Below are 20,005 nucleotides of genomic sequence, written 5' to 3'. Positions count from 1 at the left end.
GAGCGCTAACAGGTCTTACGTGAGTGCTCCCCACACCTGAAGGTTGGCTCTTGTCCATCCTTTTCCTAGAAGTTCCTGCAGGCAACTGGAGAAGTTTTTCAACATGCTGTATCAAAAGCAGTGAAAAGGTGATGTCTATTTGTGAGACCAACCAAATTATGATTAGCTCCCAGTAACACAAAGACTATGAAGACTGTTCAGCGCTCATTCCACTAAGTGATGCCACCTTTTCCCTCTCAACACATTTTTCACCTCTCAGAATTCATGTCCTCTCTTGGGACATGGTTAGCCCAGGCTCCTGAGCATCAGCAAACTGCAGAGCTCCACCGCACGGCTGCCCTTTCACCAGAACCATGTCCCCGATGAGGGACTTGGACTTCAAGGAGGTATCTCAGCTTCTCCAAGCTGCAGGATCCCAAGATCCTACCTGAGATTGAAAGATCCCAAGATTCCATGGTGCAAAAGTTTCCTCCCATGAATTCCCAACAGGCTGTACATTTCTTCTAAGCATTTCCACAGTCTGTGTGATCCTGCTTTATATTTAAGTCAGCAGGAATCAAACCTGGATCCCATGGAGATTGTATCCATTCAGCACATCTCTCCTCACACTCCTGCAGGTAGGAGTTTTCATTACTCACCATCACTCAGCAAGACTGTGCTGGAGTGGCTTCAAATCATTGCCATGCTGATATGAAGAAGGCATTCGAGCTGAGGCCTCTCGTCCCTCCAGGAAGCATCCACTGACTGGGAAAAGCTGCCACCACCACCTCAGTCCTGTCCCAGTGCCACCCACTGGCTCCTCCCCGCTATCAGGAATTCACATGTACCACTTTTTTTGAGGTGTCATTTACTCGGTGTTCCTCAAGCCGATATCCACAAGCCTGTTGTGCACAGCAGTGTCCTCAAACTGGAACTGTTGTGCAGCATGTGTTATATTTTAGTAACATGGACTGTGATCTACCTGTTACAGGTCAATACACGTTCTCTAGCAGAAAATAATCTAAGTGAAAGTGTGAAATTGAAGTGACATGATCCCACTGTGCCCGTGCAGAGCCCAGATGAAGCTCTCCCGCCCTTCGGAATACTCTTCCTTGATGAACCCATTCGGTCACTGGGCTTAGGGCTAAAAGCCGGGAAGGGCAGGAGGAAAGCAGCAGAGTTTTCACATCAAAGGTGCATCTGACACATTTTGCATGGACGTAGCACAGCACTCGCCTCCTACCCAGGTGAGAGCCTTTACCTCCAAACTATGGAGCTCTGCCCCTCTCCCTCTGCTGTTCTACATTAAGGCTGAGTCTCCAAATCTGATAAGTGTAGGTGCTCAAACACTGGAAGAAGAAAGAACTTGCTCCCCCCTTTCCTGGTGTCAGGATCCCTTTCTGGAAGATCAGCCCGAGGCTGTCCCTGCCTTACAGATGCCTGCCAGCAAAAGTATTTCAGTAAAGGAGTGAGGAGAAGGTCCTTCCCACAGCCTTGTGGCAGCAACCCTGCTAATCTTCATGTTCAAGAGATCTTGATTTTGGTGGCAAATACAACTTCATCATCCCAGAGCAATGAGAGTCGTGCCTTTACAGCTGTGTTGGTACCAAAAATGTTTATTAGCAGAGCACAGAGATCACCTCCTGCGGGAAGGCATGTCCTGTGACCCGAGACAGCTGCTGGAAAGCTGCTGTATCATTCACACAGGGGTTTGCAAACGGAGAATGCAAACTGGACCACAATTACCGAAACATAAATACAGTGAGAATACAGCTGCTGCAGCCTCAATTTTCAGTCAGCTTTGTGCTCCTCTTCTAAAAGGCAGAGATCAAAACCTGACACAACGTCCCAGGTGCCTTTAGAGAAGAGGAATCCCTTCCCGACTTCTCTGCTTAATGTACACACAGCTGCTTTGACATTCTTCAGCACTGAGACATGCAGGCACTGGATACTGCTTGTCCAATGATTCAAATCCTTTCCAGGTTGGAATCACCTCATTCTTGCCACCTGGAGATACCATGATCTTGCATATTTTCTTTATTTATCGCTCTATCAGCCTATGCTGTCTGCAAACTCTACCTGCATTGTACTTTATCTCCAAGTGATCAGTTAATAAACTGCATACAACGTTAGTTAAAATGCCTTACGCACTTTGGGTGCTGTATACAGCTGTCGAGTAGCACGAGGTCTCTTAGGGCTTGGGGCGGGGAACACTTCTTCCGAACATCAACAGAAGATACACCCTCAACCCTCCGCCTGCTCGGGCTGGAGCTCAGTCGACGTCAGGTGCCAAGATGATCGCGTGCAGCAGCCCTGCCCTCCCCTCGCCCTTCTGCCACCCCCCACATTTACACGGCTGTGTCACAAGTGCAGCCCCGGGGACACCTTAGCAGGCTGGAAAACCAGCAGCCACGCCAGGGAGGAGTGACAGAGAGCAGCCAGACAGCGGCAGATCAAGCGATTTGGCAAGACTGTCACAGTGAGCTGCTTCTGCAGGTCAAAGGGGACAGTCCCACCACAGTCCCACCAGCAACGTCCTTCCCACATGGCTCAGGTGAGGAGCGGCTGTGCCAGTGCTGCACTTCTTGATGCTGGTCAGTCTGTGGATCTCGGTGTGGGCTGCAAGCTGGGCTGTGGGTCACCAGGGGAGCCACCAGCCAGGCTCTGGGGTCACCGGCCGGGCCAGGGGAGCCTCCAGCCAGGCTCTGGGGTCATCAGCCGGGCCAGGGAGCTGCCAGTCAGGCTCTGGGGTCACCGGCCGGGCCAGGGGAGCCTCCAGCCAGGCTCTGGGGTCACCAGCTGGGCCAGGGGAGCCTCCAGCCAGGCTCTGGGGTCACTGGCCAGGCCAGGGAGCTGCCAGCCAGGCTCTGGGGTCACTGGCCAGGCCAGAGAACCACCATCCAGGCTTTGGGGGCTGCAAGCCGGGCTGTGGGGAGCCACCAGCCAGGCTTTGGGGTCACCAGCCAGGCCAGAGAGCCACCATCCAGGCTTTGGTGGCCTCAAGCCGGGCTGTGGGGAGCCACCAGCCAGGCTCTGGGGTCACCAGCCAGGCCAGGGGAGCCACCAGCCAGGCTCTGGGGTCACCGGCTGAGCCAGAGAGCTGCCAGCCAGGCTTTGTGGGCGTCAAGCTGGGCCGTGGGGAGCCACCAGCCAGGCTTTGGGATCACTGGCCAGGCCAGGGAGCCGCCAGCCAGGCTTTGGGGGCGTCAAGTGGGCCGTGGGGAGCCACCAGCCGGGCTGTGGGGCTGCTGTCGGTCTGCAGGCCTGGCGGAGCCTGCGGGCGCCCTGGTTGTGGGGAGCAAGACGAGGGGTGTCGGGGTACCGAGCGCGGCTCCGGTGTCACTCATGTGCCACACGCTCCAGCGCGACGTAGAAGCTGTCCTTGTCATCCAGGCAGTGCCAGCCGATGGGCCCCGCCTCGCAGTCCGCGCACACCAGGAACTTGACGTTGCCCACGTCGCGGGTGAAGCCCACGTTCTCGAAGGAGAACATGTCGCGCACCAGCCAGTGCTCCCGCAGCAGCTCTCCGCGCCCGGCCTCGCCGCTGCCGCCCGACGATGACGCCTTCTTCCTCATGGCGGGCAGGACGAGCTGCGGGGACACGTGTCACCCGGGGGCGACAACCCAGGGGGGGGTAATGGGCCCGCCCCTGGCCTCACCCATGTGATCCTGCCCTGGCCCCGCCCCTCCCCTTCACTCTGACCCCTCCCCTCCCCCCTGTCATAGAATCATAGAATAACCAGGTTGGAAGAGACCCACCGGATCATCGAGTCCAACCATTCTCACCGAACACTAAACCCTCAGCACCTCATCCACCCGTGCCTTAAACCCCTCCAGGGAAGGGGACTCAACCACCTCCCTGGGCAGCCTCTGCCAGGGACCAACGACCCTTTCTGTGAAAAATTTTTTCCTAATGTCCAGCGTGAACTTCCCCTGGTGGAGCTTGAGGCCATTCCCTCTCGTCCTGTCCCCTGTCACTTGGGAGAAGAGCCCAGCTCCCTCCTCTCCACAACCTCCTCTCAGGTAGTTGGAGAGAGCAATGAGGTCTCCCCTCAGCCTCCTCTTCTCCAGGCTAAACACCCCCATCTCTCTCAGCCGTTCCTCACCAGGCCTGTTCTCCAGCCCCCTCACCAGCTTCGTTGCTCTTCTCTGGACTCACTCCAGAGCCTCAACATCCTTCTTGTGGTGAGGGGCCCAGAACTGAACACAGGATTCAAGGAGCGGTCTCACCAGTGCCGAGTCCAGAGGGAGAAGAACCTCCCTGGCCCTACTGGCCACGCCGTGTCTGATCCAAGCCAAGATGCCATTGGCCTTCTTGGCCCCCTGGGCCCCTGCTGGCTCCTGTTCAACCAACACCCCCAGGTCCTTCTCCTCCAGGCAGTTTCCAGCCAGACTTCTCCTAGTCTGGAGCTGCTCAGGGTTGTTGTGCCCCAAGTGCAGGACCCGGCATTTGGCCTTGTTAACCCTCCTGCTCTTGGTCTCAGCCCAGCGGTCCAGCCTCACCTTGTCCCCTCACAGGGTCCCCCGCCCAGGCCCCGCCCCTCACCACACCCCCTCGTTCTGGCCCCGCCCCCTCACCCCAGCCCCACCCCTCACTCCGCCCTCTCCTCTCTCTCTGCCCCCGCCCCCTCCCTTACCTCGGCCCCTCCCCTCACCGACCCCCGCCCTTCAACCTTGCCCCACCCTGCCCCCCTCCCCAGGCCCCTCCCCCACCCCTCACCCCTGCCACCTCGCTCTGGCCCCGCCCCTCACTCCTGGCCCCTCCCCTCCCCCGGTGTTTCTCTCCTCCCCGCCCCTCACCCCGGCCCCGCCGCCCCGGTACCTCGCGATGGGCGAAGGTGGCGGCTCCGGGCAGCAGCACCCGCGAGCCGCAGCGCTGGCACAGCACGGCCTTCAGGTTGCGGCCCTGCGCGCACACCAGCTCGGCCGAGCCCGGGGCGGCGGCGGGAGCCGCGGGGGGAGACGGAGGAGGAGGCGCCGCCGACGGCTCCATCTCGGCACAGGCCGCCGCCATGGCTGCGCGGGGCGGGGCGGGGCGCGGCGCGGCGCATGCGCGGAGGGGGCCGGGACGGCGGGGGGCGGGGCCTCTGGGGGACGTGGTCACGTGGTGGGAGGTTCCCGCCCGTGATGTGTGTGAGGGGAGGGAGCGGCCCCTCAGTCTGCGGGGGACGCCGGGTGTGAGGGGGCTCTGCGGGGGGACCTGGCCGGGCTGGATCCATGGCTGAGACCAACGGGATGGGGTTCAGAGCGAGTGCGGGCTCCTGCACTTAGAATCACAGGGTTTATAGAATCACCAGGTTGGAAAGGACCCACTGGATCATCAAGTCCAACCATTCCCATCAATCACTAAACCATGTCCCTCAGCACCTCGTCCACCCGGCCCTTAAACCCCTCCAGGGAAGGTGACTCAACCCCCTCCCTGGGCAGCCTCTGCCAGTGCCCAATGACCCTTTACTGGAAAATTTTTTTCCTAATGTCCAGCCTGAACCTCCCCTGGTGCAGCTTGAGGCCATTCCCTCTCGTCCTGTCCCCTGTCACTTGGGAGAAGAGCCCAGCTCCCTCCTCTCCACAACCTCCTTTCAGGGAGTTGGAGAGAGCAATGAGGTCTCCCCTCAGCCTCCTCTTCTCCAGGCTAAACAGCCCCAGGTCTCTCAGCCACTCACAGAACCCGTGGGCTCCAGCCCCTTCCCCAGCTCCATTCCTTTCTCTGGACACGCTCCAGCCCCTCAGTGTCCTTCTTGCGCTGAGGGGCCCCAAAATGAACTCAGGATTCGAGATGCGGGCCCACCAATGGTGACTCCAGGGGGATGATCCCTCCCCTGCTCCTGCTGGCCACGCTGTTTCTGATCCAAGCCAAGATGCCACTGGCCACCTTGGCCACTTGGGCCACTGCTGCCTTGTGTTCAGCTGCTGTCATCCAGCACCCCCAGGTCGTTTTCCACAGGGCAGTTTTCCAGCTGCTCTTCCCCAAGTCTGGGGCTGCACAGGGTTGCTGTGACCCAAGTGGATCAAAGGAGGTTGTGGAGAGGAGGGAGCTGGGCTCTTCTCCCAAGTGACAGGGGACAGGATGAGAGGGAATGGCCTCAAGCTCCGCCAGGGAGGTTCAGGCTGGACATTAGGAAAATATTTTTGCCAGAAAGGGTCATTGGTCCCTGGCAGAGGCTGCCCAGGGAGGGGGTTGAGACACCTTCCCTGGAGGGGTTTAAGGGACGGGTGGATGAGGCACTGAGGGACATGGGTTAGTGTTTGATAGGAATGGTTGGACTCAGTGATCTGGTGGGTCTTTTCCAACCTAGTGATTCTGTGATTCTATGAAACGGAGCCTTTTACCTTTTCAGTTCCTCACATACTTCTCACTGGTTAGAGTGACAGAGCAGCTCATCCTGATGTGTCAGGACAGGCTATTTAAGTTCTGGAATAAAAGGTGAGGTATTTGCTAGGGGAGCAGGTAGGAGGAGAGCACTGGGAGGCAGCTGCAGCAGGACATGCAGTTTGCCTTGAAATCCATAAATGTTTGGAGGTATTTTAAAGCTACATTCCGGACAGAGGAATTAATACTGGGCTCCATTCATCCCACACTTCCATGGCAGACAAAGGAACTGTTGGTTTTTTGCAACTGCAGGCTCTATTACAGCCGTATCATCACAGCCTTTTTCCTAATCTCTGCTGCAGCACTTTGACACTCTTTGCAGCAAATCTTGCAACAAGTTCCCCCCCAGCTAGCAAGTCCTCTGGGCTGATGGGGTTTTTGTGCTGCTGAACTCAATAGTGGGTGTGTTTTACCACCACACTGGATGGAGCCCAGGGCAAGAGGCACAGCTGAGGGCGGCTGCCTGGTCTAACCATGGGGTTTCATAGAATGATAGAATGGTTTGGCTTGGAAAGGACCTCAAAGCCCATCCAGTCCCACCCCCTGCCATGGGCAGGGACACCTCCCACTGGATCGGGGGGCTCCCAGCCCCATCCAACCTGGCCTTGAACCCCTCCAGGGATGGGGCAGCCACCCCTGCTCTGGGCAACCTGGGCCAGGGCCTCCCCATCCTCACAGAACATTTCTCCCCAAGATCTCATCTCAATCTTCTCCTCTTTCAGCTGAAAACCGTTCCCCCTTGTCCTATCCCTGCACTCCCTGATCAAGAGCGCCTCCCCAGCTTTCCTGGAGCCCCTTTCCGCACTGGAAGCTGCTCTAAGGTCTCCATGGAGCCTCCTCTTCTTCAGGCTGAACAACCTCAGCTCCCTCAGCCTGTCTTCATAGGGGAGCTGCTCCAGCCCTTGGATCTTCTTCGTTTTTGTGCATGCCCTCCGTGCAGTACACAAACAAATGTCTTGAAGGTAGAGAACAGAAGCTACATTCTCACTGACTCAGGAAATATTTTATTCTTTATATTTTCATTAAAAAATAAACATAGGAAACAAAACCACAGAACACTTGTGTGATAGAAACAAACGCCAGTCAGAGCATTGGCTGAAAGTGCATCATTAAGTCATGCTACCACGTCCCTGATCCCACCCTGTCCCCAAGCAAGGAGTCAGCAGTAAGCTCACCGAGCAGCACGACACGGAGCCCAGGCACTGCGAGGGCCAAGCCGACGGCGGAGGAGCCCGAGCTCCCGGGAACGCAGCGAGGCAGGAGACATGCGGAGGAGAGGCTGCTCTGCTAAGCCGGCGCGGAGGTCTCGCGGGGGGCTCACGGGGCAGGCGAAGGAGAGCTGCTCTAAGAGGATGGAGTCAAGAGGCAGGGGAGTAAACAGCTGAGAACAAAGGGCAAAATGGCCCTGGAAGCAGAAAAATCCTAGATAAAAGGAAAACCAGCGCAATGAACTTGCCTGACGTAGGTGAGCGAACAGGGCTGTCCAGGGATGAACCCGTTGCTCTGCAGTAAGATCTACAGGGACAGTGGCAGTGGTGGCCCTGCTTTCAGGGCTGTGGCCTCCCCGCAGGGGCGGTAGCAAAGGCACCGCTGCACCACAGCAAGGCTCCTGCTGCCAGAAAACGCAGCGCTTTGCTGCTGGGTCTGTCAGGCTTTGAGGGAAATACGATGTGAAGAACCTTGCTGAGCCCCCTGACCAGAGCACAAATGCTGCAGAGCTGCTTTTAAATCAGGCGACGAGCTTTCCCCCTGCTCCCTGCAGCCTCAGGCTTTCGGGTCTCAGTAGTTGGCAGCTTTAATCTGCGACTCCTTTTGCGTGCAGACCTGCGAGGAACCTGCAGACGCAGCTACAGTGCAGGACCCTTCACATGCTCACTCCGTTTGGCTCTGCGCTGCTGTGCGCTTGAGGAGCATGTTTAAACATTCAGTATGTACAAGATGATTTGAAGCTGGAACACAAGAGCAGCTGGATTCACCCTCACACGTCCACATGGCTGAGAGCAACCAAAGGACCCACGCGGTCCTGCAGAGGTTGGAGACCACCCAGCTGTATGTACATGTCCGTGGAAGCATTCACCAGGCTGGTTGATGCCAAGGCTGGCGGCATCTCTGCTCTGCCCATAGTCTGAGCCACAGGAACAGCAGAGAATGCAGCTTCTCCTGACCCACTTCACCTTCCTCCAGTTTCACACAGAGCCCCCGATTTCAAATGACTGCTGAGAGAACATGTTTACGCACATGCTCTAGTCAAAAGCAGCACAGAAAGTTCTGGTGCCTATTTCCAAAGCATCCACAACTCTCAAGAACAGTCACTGCAAATCATTTGGGACTCTTCCTCCGGATGAGATATTTTTAGGATGTTCTTCCTTGCAAGTTCCCTCCAGATCACTTCTCCCGAAGGACGCAGACTCCAGCATCACAGCGCTGCATCCCCAGGGAGGTCACCACTTCCCAGTTGTCAATGATGGGATCGTAGCACTCAATGCTGCTCAGCAGCGAGTTGCCATCGTATCTGCACGGACAGAGAGTTACAGGTGAGGGATGCTGCTGAACAGAGGCTGCAGTGCTCAGAGCCCCTCCTGGGAGGGTGGACAGCTGGTACAGCAGAAATAGCCTGAAATAAACCCACTGCATTTGGCTCCCTTCTGCTGTCTGCTGCTGCTCTCCTGCCTGTCTTGGCCCTGGACTATCACACTCCCATTTCGGTTGGGCACGTGGACTGTGGGTCGTCTCCTCTGACAAAGGCACATAGTGATAGGACTAAGGGGAATGGCTATAAACTGGAGAGGGCAAGATTTAGACTGGACATAAGGAAGAATTTCTTCACCATGAGGGCGGAGAGGCCCTGGAACAGGTTGCCCAGAGCAGTGGTGGCTGCTGGAGGTGTTCAAGGCCAGGTTGGATGGGGCTTGGAGCCCCTGATCCAGTGGGAGGTGTCCCTGCCTATTACAGGGGGGTTGGAATGAGATGATCTTTCAGGTCCTTTCCAACTCAAACCATTTTATTATTCTATGATTCTATAAAGCTTTAAACATGAGGAGATGCCACCTGAGCCAGAGCAGCAGGCTGAGTGACCAAAACTGCTGCTTGTTCCTGCAAACAGACACACAGGGCATCTCCCTCCCCAGCCCTGGGCAGCCGCTTACCCAGCGATCGCGTAGAGCCTTCCCCGCAGCACGGTGGCTCCCACGTAGCAGCGAGGGGTTGTCATGCTTGTTACAGTTGTCCAGGAATCAGTGCGAATGTTATAGGCTTCCACAGAGGAGAGATGGGCCGTCCCGTCGAACCCACCAACTACATAAATATGGTCATTCAGCAGAGCCACTCCAGCTCCTGGGGAGAGAGAAGGCAGCAGTTACAGTTGTGAGCAACACCATGCACAGGGCTTACTGTCCTCCAACCAACCTAGGCCAGCTCCTCCCTCTTCTGAAGACGTTTTTTATGCTTAGATCTCTCACTAAAGATCTGCCATAAGCCAGTCTTTTGATGTTGTTGCCTCCAATCATAGAATCATTGAATGACTAGGTTGGAAAAGACCCACCAGATCATCAAGTCCAACCATTCCTATCAAACACTAAACCATGTCCCTCAGCACCTTGTCTACCTGTGCCTTAAACACCTCCAGGGAAGATGATTCAACCCCCTCCCTGGGCAGCCTCTGCCAGTGCCCAATGACCCTTTCCATGAAAAATTTCTTTCTGATATCTAGTCTGACCCTCCCGTGGCGGAGCTTGAGGCCATTCCCTCTCGTCCTGTCCCCTGTCACTTGGGAGAAGAGCCCAGCTCCTTCCTCTCCACAACCTCCTTTCAGGTACTTGGAGAGAGCAATGAGGTCTCCCCTCAGCTTCCTCTTCTCCAGGCTAAACACCCCCAGCTCTCTCAGCCACCCTCATAAGGCCTGTTCTCCAGCCCCTTCACCAGCTTCGTTGCTCTTCTCGCTCTCTGGACTCGCTCCAGAGCCTCAACATCCTTCTTGTGGGGAGGGGCCCAGAACTGAACACAGGATTCAAGGAACGGTCTCACCAGTGCCGAGTCCAGAGGGAGAAGAACCTCCCTGGACCTGCTGGTCACGCCATTTCTGATCCAAGCCAAGATGCCATTGGCCTTCTTGGCCACCTGGGCCCCTGCTGGCTCATGGTCAGTCGCTGTCAACCAACACCCCCAGGTCCTTCTCCTCCAGGCAGTTTCCAGCCAGACTTCTCCTAGTCTGGAGCTGCCCAGGGTTGTTGTGCCCCAAGTGCAGGACCCGGCATTTGGCCTTGTTAAACCTCATCCCATTGGTCTCAGCCCATGGATCCAGCCTGTTCAGATCCCTTTGGAGTCTCCCGACCCTCCAGCAGATCGACACTTCCACCCAGCTTAGTGTCATCCGCAAACTTGCTAAGGGTGCACTCGATGCCTTCATCCAGGTCATTGATGAAGACATTGAACAGGGCTGGACCCAGCCCTGAGCCCTGGGGACACCACTTGTCACTGGCCTCCAGCTGGAGTTAACTCCATTTCCCACCACTCTCTGGGCCCTCCATCCAACCAGTTTTCCACCCAGGAGAGTGTGCGCCTGTCCAGGCCAGATGTGACAGTTTATGAAGCAGAATGCTGTGAGAAACTGTGTCAAAGGCTTTACTGAAGCCCAAGAAGATACATCCACAGCCTTTCCGTCATCCAGTAAGCAGGTCACCTTGTCATAGAAGGCGATCATGTTAGTAATGAGAAAGGAAAAGCTGGAATTCTAACTCTACCAAATCACAGAATCATCGAATGGTTTGAGTTGGAAGACACTTCAAAGCCCACCCAATTTCAACCGCTGCTGCGGGCAGGCACACCTCCAGAGCTGGGGCAGCCACCACTTCACTGGGCAGCCTGGGCTGGGGCCTCCCCACCCTCATAGGAGGCTGCTCTAAGGTCTCTGCAGAGCCTTCTCTTCTCCAGGCTGAACAGCCCCAACTCTCTCAGCCTGTCCTTGATTCACACACAAGGTCACCAGGACAGGAACCGATACCAAGATAAAGGTTGCAAATGCAACTGGTATTCGTAGTTCATGGTGTTGGTGTTAGAACCACAGCACGGCAGCACGAAACCTGGGCCAAAACGTGTTCTTGGGCACCCTCCATTTGGACCTCAGCGCTCTGGGTCAGAGTAGAGGAAGGAACCTGGCTGAGGCAGAGCCAGCGTCAAGAGCCTTGCAGTGTTCCTGCTTGCACTCAGGAGCTTTCTATGTGGACAGGGGACAGGACAAGGGGGAACGGCCTCAAGCTCCACCAGGGGAGGTTCAGGCTGGACATCAGGAAAAAATTTTTCACAGAGAGAGTCATTGGGCACTGGCAGAGGCTGCCCAGGGAGGGGGTTGAGTCACCTTCCCTGGAGGGGTGGACGAGGCACTGAGGGACATGGTTTAGTGATGGATGGGAATGGTTGGACTCAATGATCCGGTGGGTCTTTTCCAACCTGGTGATTCTATGATTCAACTCCAGCAGTGCTGCTCTCTGCGTCGGTGCTGCCCCAGGCGCTGATGCTCAGCATTTCACACAGCAGCAGGTGGGTGAGGGAAGCCCTGCCAGCACAATCCTTCCTGGGCCATGTCCTGCCCAGCACTGACCTAGCCTAACCAACCCATTATTCCATGGTGCAGTCCGCAGTTTGTTCCTTGCTAGCCATTCTCCAAGCCATGCATGGCTCCCAGTTACAGAAGTCACACTTGACAGGCTGAGAGAGTTGGGGTTGTTCATTCTGGAGAAGAGAAGGCTCTGAGGAGACCTTAGAGCAGTTTCCAGTACTGAAAGGGGCTCCAGGAAAGCTGGGGAGGGGCTCTTGATCAGGGAGTGCAGGGATAGGATAAGGGAGAACAGTTTAAATTGGAAGGGGGAAGATTTAGATTAGACATGAGAAAGAAATTCTTCACAATGAGGGTGGGGAGGCCCTGGCCCAGGCTGCCCAGAGCAGTGGTGGCTGCCCCATCCCTGGAGGTGTTCAAGGCCAGGTTGGATGAGGCTTGGAGCCCCTGATCCAGTGGGAGGTGTCCCTGCTCATGGCACGGGGTGGGAGTAGATGGGCTTTGAGGTTCCTTCCAATCCAAACCATTCTGGGATTCTAGGATTCCATGTTTCTGTGATTCCTCTTCCTCCCTGTAACCTATAACCCGCCCCCCTCCATTCCTCTCTACACATCTTAGCATTGGATGGAAGCATCAGGCACATAAAAATTAATTTTTCTCTTGGGGTGTTAAGCCAGCATATCCTAAAATCCCCCTCCTTAAAGCCAAACCACCCACTGGGGCCACTCAGCTATCTCCGTGGCAGCAGGACAAGCCAGCAACGACAGCTTCCTCAGCACAGCACCAAAAATTTTGACCACAAGGCACTGTGGGCTCTTACCTGAGCGCTTAGTGGCCATGGGGGTGACATTAGTCCAGTGTCCAGTGTGGGGATCGTACCTCTCTACAGAGTTCAGTATGTTCAGCCCATCATAGCCACCTGAAACAAAACACGGGAGCAAACCATGGCTCTGACTTCTGGAAAATGTTGTCTGTGTAGAAAGCAATAACATGTCTGGTTCATCCTTAGCCCCGTGTTGCACTGCAGTCAGCACAACACAGAGTGTGCTGGGCTGGCAGAACAAAGAGAATCCCTGCAGTGTCAGAATGGAGCCAGCTCAGAGCGCGCTCTGCCCCAGGGCTGTGCTGGGAGCCCTTCTCCAAACCAGTACAACCAGCTTAGCCCCAGTGCTACCTCCCAGCACGCTGGTTCCAGTGCTAAAGCAGAGGGACAGGTACAGTTTCCAGACCTGGTGTTTGCGCTGCAGCCCACAGCCACCAGCCGATGCTAGGAGGCCACACAGGGAGCGCTGGGACATCTCAGATGCTTCGCAAGAGATTACCAAGAAACCTCATTGTATAGCTTCAGCAAAGGGCCAGAGTGTTGGTGTTTGCCTCGGTGGACAGTGTAAGGAGAAGGAAATTAGAGGGAAGTGAAACAAATAAAGCAGTGCCCAATATCTGTGACTCCCCAGGAACAGGAAGGACCACAACTCGTGTGGGTACAGTGCTGGGCCTGCCTCTTCTGGGGCCCAGAGGGGTATTGACATAACAAGCTCACTCAGGTCCTCAGAGTGATTCACTCTCCACATTCGCAGCACGTGTGGGTCTCTGAAAATGAAATGAGCGCTACAGAGAGGAGCTGGAACCCAGCTCGGGACACGTTTCTGGAGCACTAGAACCAAGACTGCTGTGTGAAGAGCAGAGGCACCCTCTGTGCTGTGGCCATCTGCTTCACCTCCAGGGCATCCCATCCCCTGCCTAGTGCCTGCAAACCTCAGCTGGCACCGCTTGTCCCCTGTGCTTCACAGTCCCTCACGGGTTGGCTGATTCTGTTTGGCTCACTCCTGACAGCATTTCCTGCAGTCACGAGGCAGCAGTTACCACACCGTCGCGACGGTCACGGTGAGAACAGGCGGCATTTGCTGACAGAGCTGTGCAGGGCCCTGCATGGTGCAGTGAAATCTCTTCTAACCTGGACATGACACACCTGGTGCTCCCCACAGACAGCACCTGCTCTGCTGTTCCTGTAAAAAGCAAGTGTGTGCAGAGGGCCCAGCGGCCCGAAGGCACCTACCGAGGCAGTAGATAACTCCATTAGCTACGACAAGCCCCGCTCCTTCCCGCGCCGTCTGCATGTCTCCCAACATACTCCACTGATCAATGTTGGGGTCGTATCGTTCCATACTGGTGTGACGTCGGCTTCCATCAAACCCTCCGGAAACATAGATCATGTCTGCAATGTTAAACAGGTTGGACTCAGCAAGTCAAGTATGAAGCACGCGCACGGAGCAGGAAGGCCCTGATGGATGCAGCCAGCCTACACCATGAGATACACGAACAGCTACAGACCTTGGCATATTGAAGCTAAGAGAAACCTTCTTGAAGCTAAGAGAAACCCAGCCTCCTCACCTTTGCTCGCTGCATCAACCTGCTCACACACCCAACAAACTAATCAAACCTAAAACCCACCTGGCCATTAAATCTGTTTCTTGCTGATGGAAGAAAAACAAAGCCCTCCCCAGGTGTTTTCTTCATGCCACAAAGCCTTCTAAAACACTGCCATGGCCAAACCCTGCCTAGCACCAGCACCTCCCCAAAGTAAGTGCTTACAAAGTGGTAAACACAAGGTAGCAGAAGGAAAGAAGATCCAAACAACGTGACTGGGCCATCAATATCAGTCCCTTACACTGGATAACCTAATTCACGCAACGCTTTCACAACTCTGTCATCTTCAAAGCAGCTGCATTTTGAAGAGATTTTACATTAGATCATTAACTATCCAAAAAGCACAGACTATTCATTAGAGTAAGTGCTATTTCTGGCTAGAAATGGCTAGAAAACTTCCTCTCATTTCCACACCAATTTTTCCTTGCCCTGTTTATAACCACTTGTTCTTATTCAATCTTTTTATTACTCATTTCCTTCTCATGTCAAGTTACAGACAACAATCTCATCCCCTTTTGGTTTTTGCTTTGTGGAAGCAAGTGGAAGTGTTCTGGTTTGCTCAGTAAAGTGGTTTTTTTCTTCCAAGTCTGTCCTAAGCACCCTCCCCTGCACATGCTCCAGTTTCAGCCTCTCTCCATTGCGTGATGGTTATTGCTCTACATGGTGTCCTGGGCTCAGCAACATGCGACACTGTCACCACCTCAAGCGTTTCCCACTCTTTCAGTGCCTCACAGAGCTCCTCTCCCTCGCTGCAAGGACACGTGCTGTCAGAATGCAGCGGAGGCAGAGCTCCTCTCAGGATACGTGGGCAAGTTTTCCATTTCTACATCCAAATGGTGAAAAGCCAGAATTTCAGACTCGCCTCCTCCCTCGGAGCCAACTCACTCTGCACATCCCAGCTCAGGGCATTTCAGGACGAGAACCAAAGGGGCGGAACTGCCCTGTTCATGCGGTGCCCAGGACCTACCTCCCAGGGTCGTGGCTCCTGCCAGGCCTCGCCGTACGTTCATGGGAGCCACCGAGTACCAGATCCCGTCCTCATCCGATGTATAATCCAAGCACTCCACCGAGCTGAGACGAGAGCGACCGTCGTACCCCCCAATCACATAGATTCGATCGTGCAGAGACACCGTGGCAACATAACGCCTCTTACGGGTGATGCTCTAAACAGTGAAAAGAATAGAAAGGTCAAGGAGAGGAATCATAGAATCATAGAATCACCAGGTTGGAAGAGACCCACCGGATCATCGAGTCCAACCATTCCCATCAAACACTAAACCATGTCCCTCAGCACCTCATCCACCCGTCCCTTAAACACCTCCAGGGAAGGTGACTCAACCCCCTCCCTGGGCAGCCTCTGCCAGTACCCAATTACCCTTTCTGGGAAAAATTTCTTTCTGATATCTAGTCTGAACCTCCCCTGGGGCAGCTTGAGGCCATTCCCTCTCGTCCTGTCCCCTGTCCCTTGGGAGAAGAGCCCAGCTCCCTCCTCTCCACAACCTCCTCTCAGGTACTTGGAGAGAGCAATGAGGTCTCCCCTCAGCCTCCTCTTCTCCAGGCTAAACACCCCCAGCTCTCTCAGCCGTTCCTCATCAGGCCTGTTCTCCAGCCCCCTCACCAGCTTCGCTGCTCTTCTCTGGACTCGCTCCAGAGCCTCAACATCCTTCTTGTGGTGAGGGGCCCAGAACTGAACACACGATTCGAGGTTTGGTCTCACCAGTGCCGAGTCCAGAGGGAGAAGAACCTCCCTGGCCCTGCTGGCCACGCCGTTTCTGATCCAAGCCAAGATGCCATTGGCCTTCTTGGCCACCTGGGCCCCTGCTGGCTCATGGTCAGTCGCTGTCAACCAACACCCCCAGGTTCCTCTCCTCCAGGCAGTTTCCAGCCAGACTTCTCCTAGTCTGGAGCTGCTCAGGGTTGTTGTGCCCCATGTGCCCCAAATGCAGGACCCGGCATTTGGCCTTGTTAAACGTCCTGCCGTTGGTCTCAGCCCATGGATCCAGCCTGTTCAGATCCCTTTGGAGCCTCCCAACCCTCCAGCAGATCAACACTTCCACCCAGCTTAGTGTCGTCTGCAAACTTGCTAAGGGTGCCCTCGCTGCTTTCATCCAGGTCATTGATAAAGACATTGAACAGGGCTGGACCCAGCCCTGAGCCCTGGGGACACCACTTGTCACTGGCCTCCAGCTGGAGTTAACTCCATTTCCCACCACTCTCTGGGCCCTCCATCCAACCAGTTTTCCACCCAGGAGAGTGTGCGCCTGGCCAGGCCAGAGGTGACAGTTTATGAAGCAGAATGCTGTAAGGAAGCAACATGCACACATGGAGACCAACTGCTGTTCTTCCAACCTCTTTTTTGCTTTCTTGGAAAACAGTGCACTCCCACAGGGGGAAACAGCCCTGTGGATTTAAAGGATACAGCCCTGGCTAAAATGCTTAACAACTGCACCTGCCTTTCTCTGCCTGCCCTCTTTCTCTGCCATGCTCTCTTCTCCTGGCCAGGCCTCTTTGCACCAAAATATTTTTCATGAAATGTCATTTATCTTACATCACTGATGAATCTCTGATGCATCTCGGGCGTTTGTGTGCCTCCCACTGCCTCCCTGCAGAGGCTTTTAATGGAAAAATGTGAAGATTTGGAATATTTGGTGAAAATACCTGAAGCATTTAGCCTCCAAAAAAGAACAGAATTTTGGGACATCAAGGATTCAGGGTTTTAGGTGATTAGCAGTATTAAAGAAGATGCAATTCTTCACCACTTCACACAGATAAAGGTGATTTTAAATTTGGGTAGAAACAGTCCTCAGGGCAGGAATCCTCTCTTCCTGATTATCTCTGAAAATGCTGAGAAACAATGAAACCAGAGAGATCCCACAGCCTGCCCGAGAGCAGCACTGATTACACTATCCCTATTGACATCTCAGTTACCGTCACTAACCTTAACGCGTAACACGCCGTTGGTAAGAAAAACGATAGCTCTCACTCCCACCTCTGCAGGCTCAGCTGATCAGAAATGTGACAACCACTGCTTATGCAAAGCTTACTTAGCAAATCTGCAAACGTGAAGTGGTTTCAGCTTTTGCTATGTAATCCTCAGCAACTCTAAAGAAATTATGGCAGGAATTCTAAGCAGAACACAAGAGGCAGCCTAGAAAGGGATGTTATAGAACCAGAGAATCCATAGGTCGGAAAAGGCCTTTTAGATCATCAAGACCAATTGTACCCATCCACTACTAAATCACATCCCTAAGCACTTCAGCCACTCGCCTTTTAAACACCGCCAGGGATGGGGACTCCACCACCTCCCTGGGCAGCCTCTGCCAGTGCCTGAAATCCCTTCCAGTGAAGAATTTTTTCCTACTGTCCAATCTGAGCCTCCCCTGGTGCTTGAGGCCATCCCCCCTTGTCCTGTCCCCTGTCACTTGGGAGAAGAGACAAACATCCATTTCACCACAACCTTTTTTCCCGGGCTGTGCAGAGCATGATGAGGTCTCCCTTCAGCCTCCTCTCCTCCAGGATAAACAGCCCCAGGTCCCTCAGCCGCCCCCAGAACCCTTGTTCTCCAGCCCCTTCCCCACCTCCGTTCCCTTCTCTGGACGCGCTCCAGCCCCTCAGTGTCCTTCTTGTGCTGAGGGGCTCCAAACTGAACCCAGGATTCGAGGTGTGACCAGCACTGAGTATAGGGACACAATCACTTCCCTGTTCCTGCTGGCCACACTGTTTCTGATCCAAGCCAAGATGCCACCGGCCTTCTTGGCCACCTCTGGCTCATGTTCTGCTGCTGTCACGCAGCACCCCAAGGTCCCTCTCTGCCAGGCAGCTTTCCAGCTGCTCTTCCCCAACCCTGGAGTGCTACGTGGGGTTCTTGTGTCCCAAGTGGAGGACTCGGCACTTGGCCTTGTTAAGCCTCATCCTGTTGGGCACAGCCATGAATCCAGCCTGTTCAGATCCCTCAAGAAAACTGACACTCCCTCCCAGCTTAGTGTCACCCATGAACTTATATAGCTGACGCTGCAGGATCAGCGTTCGATCACAGCCTGTTCAATCAACTCGTGGTCAAAAACGGTCTCTTACTGGCAAGAAACTCCACTCCTGAGTCTTCGGGTCGTATTTCTCCACAACATCAATGGGTGACTGCTGGCTGCCAAAGCCACCGATCACAAGCAGGACTTCATTAGCTCCTAGAGCAAAGAGGGAGAGCAGAGTCAGGTCAATCCCGTCACAACGAAAGGGTTACCTCAAGGGAATCACCTGAAGAGTATCTGAGCCTTCCTTGGTGCAACAATTCACCTCTAAACTCCCGTTTTCATCACCCCTCTGAAGCTCACACCTAACCTGTGTGCAGCCACTGAGCTCTCTCTGTCCCCGGCGGTGAGGAGGAGAGAGAAACCCTCCCAGGGTGCTTGGCAGCAAGACTACTGGGGTGTCGGGGCTGCCTGCTGGAGGGCTGCTCCTCCTCATGTTAGAGGGGTTCTGAGAAGACAAGTTGGCTAAGTCAGGTGCTGCAGTTGGCTTGGTGATATTTCCTTTGGTGTGCTTCCCATAATTTGTTTTTCAAACCCCTTAACACCCCAGGAAAGCTGAAGGAGGATGGGAGGATGGCTGCTTTGCTGCAGCCTCCTCACAAAACAGGGTCTTCACCCCTCATTTGCAAATGAAAACCAGACCCCCGCGGCACATTGTTCACCTCTGCACTGAGAAACATGCCAGGCTGGCTGAAGCCTGAGTAGCTAATGTAATATTTTCAGAATTGCCCCTTAAGCCTTATGTATTTTATGTCAAAGATGCCTTTTCTTTTCTCTGAATTGTCCCTGAATTTTTCTCCCTAAGAGTTAAATAAGACTTATGACCTGGAGAGTTTTAACTCCTCTGTAACGATTGCCCTAGCAGTCGGTTTCTGTCATAGTTTTAAAACCAGATGACCATCCCCTGAATGCCTTGGGCCCTTTCTACAACAGGGAGGTGTACCAGAGTTTAGAATTGTCCAGCTTTTCATTGCAGAAGGACTGAACACCAAGCAACAAAGATTCAACCAGTCTCTGTCTGTCACAAAGCAAAACAGCTGCTGCCTCAGATGAAGGAGAATAATATAAAAAATCATAGAATGGTTTGGGTTGGAAGGGACCTCAAGGCTCAGGCTGCCCAGAGAAGTGGTGGCTGCCCCATCCCTGGAGGGGTTCAAGGCCAGGTTGGATGGGGCTTGGAGCCCCTGATCCAGTGGGAGGTGTCCCTGCCCATGGCAGGGGTGGAACTGGATGGGTTTGAGGTCCCTTCCAACCCAAACCATTCCATGATTCTATGGTTTTCCCCACAATTTGGTGACTGTGCTTGGTGGGAGTTACTGAAACAGAGGAAGAAATCCTCTTATTTCCCTTAACGAGATTAGGGGAAAAAACCTACAAAGTACCTCTAAAAGGAAAGATGGACCTTTCGACCTCACTCCTTGTGCCTTCCCCTCCAAGATTCTCTGCTGAAAACTCACCTTCACTGTAACACAGCTTTCTCCCACCTCGCAGCTCTGTTTCTAACAGTGATAGCCACTGTTTTAGACAGAAGAAACTCTTCCCACTCTTCTTGGACTTGGGAATGCTGAGAGAAACATATCTGAAGGCACCAACAGCTCAGGATACTGGTTTTATGGTTACAGGAGGGGCCTGGGATTACAGGGAACCACCCAG

At 54.4% G+C, this 20,005-nt stretch overlaps 2 protein-coding genes across 2 annotated transcripts in view; both read right to left on the bottom strand.

Moving 5' to 3' along the window:
• Nucleotides 1-1,577: 1,577 nt before the first annotated feature.
• RABIF (RAB interacting factor) lies at nucleotides 1,578-4,995 on the bottom strand. Its single transcript, XM_069875815.1, has 2 exons — nucleotides 4,802-4,995; nucleotides 1,578-3,570 (listed from the first exon to the last, which is right to left on the bottom strand). Exons 1-2 carry the CDS (start codon nucleotides 4,991-4,993, stop codon nucleotides 3,319-3,321), a joined length of 444 nt encoding a protein of 147 aa, XP_069731916.1. The 5' UTR covers nucleotides 4,994-4,995; the 3' UTR covers nucleotides 1,578-3,318.
• Nucleotides 4,996-7,337: 2,342 nt separating this feature from the next.
• KLHL12 (kelch like family member 12) overlaps nucleotides 7,338-20,005 on the bottom strand; it is a 28,189-nt gene continuing 15,521 nt past the window's right edge. The window contains exons 6-11 of the mRNA XM_069875831.1: nucleotides 18,402-18,508; nucleotides 15,295-15,490; nucleotides 13,957-14,115; nucleotides 12,721-12,819; nucleotides 9,496-9,682; nucleotides 7,338-8,861 (exon numbers count right to left, since the gene is read on the bottom strand). Of these exons, the coding sequence (XP_069731932.1) occupies nucleotides 8,735-8,861; nucleotides 9,496-9,682; nucleotides 12,721-12,819; nucleotides 13,957-14,115; nucleotides 15,295-15,490; nucleotides 18,402-18,508 (875 nt within the window). The 3' untranslated portion in view covers nucleotides 7,338-8,734. The remainder of the gene's footprint in view (nucleotides 8,862-9,495; nucleotides 9,683-12,720; nucleotides 12,820-13,956; nucleotides 14,116-15,294; nucleotides 15,491-18,401; nucleotides 18,509-20,005) is intronic.

This window comes from Phaenicophaeus curvirostris, chromosome 24 (genome assembly GCF_032191515.1).
Source record: "Phaenicophaeus curvirostris isolate KB17595 chromosome 24, BPBGC_Pcur_1.0, whole genome shotgun sequence".
In the NCBI taxonomy this organism is placed as follows: Eukaryota; Metazoa; Chordata; class Aves; order Cuculiformes; family Cuculidae; genus Phaenicophaeus; species Phaenicophaeus curvirostris.
This window is presented reverse-complemented; position numbering and strand designations above follow the sequence as displayed.

Excerpts from the sequence above, each read along its gene's own strand:
- RABIF (XM_069875815.1), bottom strand. The coding sequence starts at position 4,993 with ATGGCGGCGGCCTGTGCCGAGATGGAGCCGTCGGCGGCGCCTCCTCCT. Across the intron at positions 3,571-4,801 it reads CCACCTTCGCCCATCGCGAG|CTCGTCCTGCCCGCCATGAG; the intron begins GTACCGGGGCGG and ends GTGTCCCCGCAG.